Source organism: Cydia pomonella, chromosome 4, assembly GCF_033807575.1.
Source record: "Cydia pomonella isolate Wapato2018A chromosome 4, ilCydPomo1, whole genome shotgun sequence".
In the NCBI taxonomy this organism is placed as follows: Eukaryota; Metazoa; Arthropoda; class Insecta; order Lepidoptera; family Tortricidae; genus Cydia; species Cydia pomonella.
Genome location: NC_084706.1, coordinates 13,177,858 through 13,180,579, shown reverse-complemented (window position 1 = coordinate 13,180,579; position 2,722 = coordinate 13,177,858). Strand labels below are relative to the sequence as shown.

General features: G+C 36.6%; 1 protein-coding gene across 1 annotated transcript; it reads left to right on the top strand.

The window, feature by feature from the left end:
- Positions 1-1,419: 1,419 nt before the first annotated feature.
- On the top strand, positions 1,420-2,407 carry LOC133517517 (craniofacial development protein 2-like). Its single transcript, XM_061850847.1, has one exon. The coding sequence runs from the start codon at positions 1,568-1,570 to the stop codon at positions 2,387-2,389; it is 822 nt and encodes a 273-aa protein (XP_061706831.1). The 5' UTR covers positions 1,420-1,567; the 3' UTR covers positions 2,390-2,407.
- The last annotated feature ends 315 nt before the right edge of the window (positions 2,408-2,722 follow it).

Below are 2,722 nucleotides of genomic sequence, written 5' to 3'. Positions count from 1 at the left end.
TCTGCCTGTCACATTTCTAAATATCTTGGGAGCTCCTTACCTTATAGATTTGAAATAGATATTATAAAAAAGGCTATTTTGTGTAGAAATGTGTTATTTTGTATGAAATGGTCGGAAATGTTAAAAATGCGGGAAAATCAACTTATTTCTAAAGCCAATATAGCATATAAGACTACTACATGAATAATGAAACACATTTATTATCATAATTATTGTCATGAATCTAACTTGTTTATTTTATTATTATTTCTAACCCAAATTTATATTTTAAACTCTTCTGTCTATTTATTTTTCTTGTAATTTCTATGAGATCAAGCTATTAGCTAAACGCTACAATTATTGGTGTGTGTAACGTCCACGAATATAATAGTACCCGTTTTTCCGTACATTTTGACAGCCTGTCAGTCGAACACAATACATATAGGGATGGGATGTTTAACGTTTTGAAATATAAATATTTTTTTAATACTACATCGGTGGCAAACAAGCATACGGCCCGCCTGATGGTAAGCAGTCTCCGTGGTCTACGTACGCCTGCAACTCCAGAGGAGTTACATGCGCGTTGCCGACCCTAACACCCCGCACCCTCGTTGAGCTCTGGCAACCTTACTCACCGGCAGGAATAAAAGACTATGAGTAGGGTCTAGTGTTATTTGGCTGCAGTTGTCTGTAAGGTGGAGTTACTTTCCCAGTTGGGCTCTGCTCTGGATCTGGAATGACATCCGCTGTGCTGTGCCCTACCACACAAAGCGACATAACATTTTCAATGCCCATACCTCTCTTTTGAACGCACTTTAAGGACGAACCCGGGTCCCTTATATAATAATGGCAGACAGTCCTTGCACGTGACTAATGACCTCATGTAATGTTATATATGTATTTTACATAGTTACAATTATTTTCCTGAATTTACTGTATCATCTAATTATTTTACACTTTAGTTTCAAACACTTTCAGTCGCACGGGGTTCATTGGATCCAAAACGTTATTAGACCATTTAGTGAAAACAATCAAAATATTATAGATAAACTTATATTTATTACATAACGGTTTATTATTAGCGAATGATTGCATAAATTAAATATTACACAAATAACGGTATTAACGGTTTTAATTTACGTACGGCTAATAATTTTCGTGATTTGTAACTAGTTTTTATACCTCCTATAATTCATTAAAAATACCAAAAAGTTACAAAAATCAGCAAATGCACTGAAAATGTCATCTATGACAGAATTTAATCAAAAATTTATTTGCAGTTTTTGAACAATTTTAGAATCTATTTCTCAGTAAATAAAATCTGCAGTCTTTTTTTGACAACCACTAAAGGCCAAAGCAAATGTATGCTAAAAATAAACTAGTTTAGAAAAGCTTAAGCGCGTAAGATAATGTAAATACAAATTATATAATTGGTGCAAGGGCTAGAGAGATTGGGGAAGGTTATAAGTTCTACTATTGTGGGAGTAACGGCAAACGAAATGGTGTCGGTATAGTACTAGATAGTCAGTTGAAACAGGGTGTCACAAATGTTAACAGAAAAAGCGACAGGATTATCGCTGTAAAAGTGATGCTGGAGAACGTCATACTCAATTTAATAAGTGTGTATGCTCCTCAGAGTGGATGTGACGATGTAACGAAAGAGAAGTTTTGGGAGGATTTTGATACAATTACAATGGATATACCAGCAAATGAAGAGATATACGTGGGTGGAGATTTTAATGGACACGTGGGAAGAATGAATGTAGGGTATGAAAGAGTGCATGGGGGCTTCGGTTTTGGAAGCCGTAACGTGCAGGATGAAGCATTGTTACAAGCAGTCGCCGCTTTCGACCTGGCAATTGCTAACACCTGGTTTCAAAAAAGAGATGAACACCTGATCACCTACAAAAGTGGCAAACACACGACGCAGATTGATTATTTCCTTGTAAAGCGAAATAAAATCAACTGTATCAAGGACATTAAAATCATACCAGGGGAACATCTTACTTCACAGCATAGGCTCCTCGTAATCGATCTGTATATAAAAATCCATTCACTTAACAGAAAAGAACGGCTTCCGCCAAAGATACGATGGAAAATGCTAGAGAAGAATGAATGTGCCGAAAAATTCAAAGAACGTGTGATAGATAAAATGATAGAGATGAAAGATATGGAAGGATTGAATGCGAACGAATGTTGGAAAGAGATGGCAAACTGTATACGGAGAGTAGCGAAAGATGTCTTGGGAGAATCGAAAGGCAAAGGTATCATAGATAAGGAAACGTGGTGGTGGAATGAGGAGGTGCAGGAAATATTAAAGCAAAAGAAACAAGCATTTAGAGAATGGCAAAAGTCTAAAGCTGGACAAGGAACTGAAGAGGCAATAAAAAGAACGAAATATATAGAATGAAAGAAGATGGCAAAACGTGCAGTTGCTATAGCCAAAACAGCAGCACAAGACAAATTGTATGACTCCTTAGATAGTCCTAAAGGCGAAAAGCAGCTATATCGTCTTGCCAAAGCAAGAGAAAGGAGTTCCCGTGATGTATCTTATATAAAATGTGTGAAAGATGATGCAGGAAAGGTGCTAACGAAAGATGAAGTCATAAGAGAACGGTGGAAAGGCTACTTTGAAATGTTAATGAATGAAGAAAATGATTGGAGCAGGGTACTGCATCACAAATTGATAAATATGGGTGTAGTGAGAGAAATATCCATGGATGAAGTAAGAGCGGCTGTGAGA

Excerpts from the sequence above, each read along its gene's own strand:
- LOC133517517 (XM_061850847.1), top strand. The coding sequence starts at position 1,568 with ATGCTGGAGAACGTCATACTCAATTTAATAAGTGTGTATGCTCCTCAG.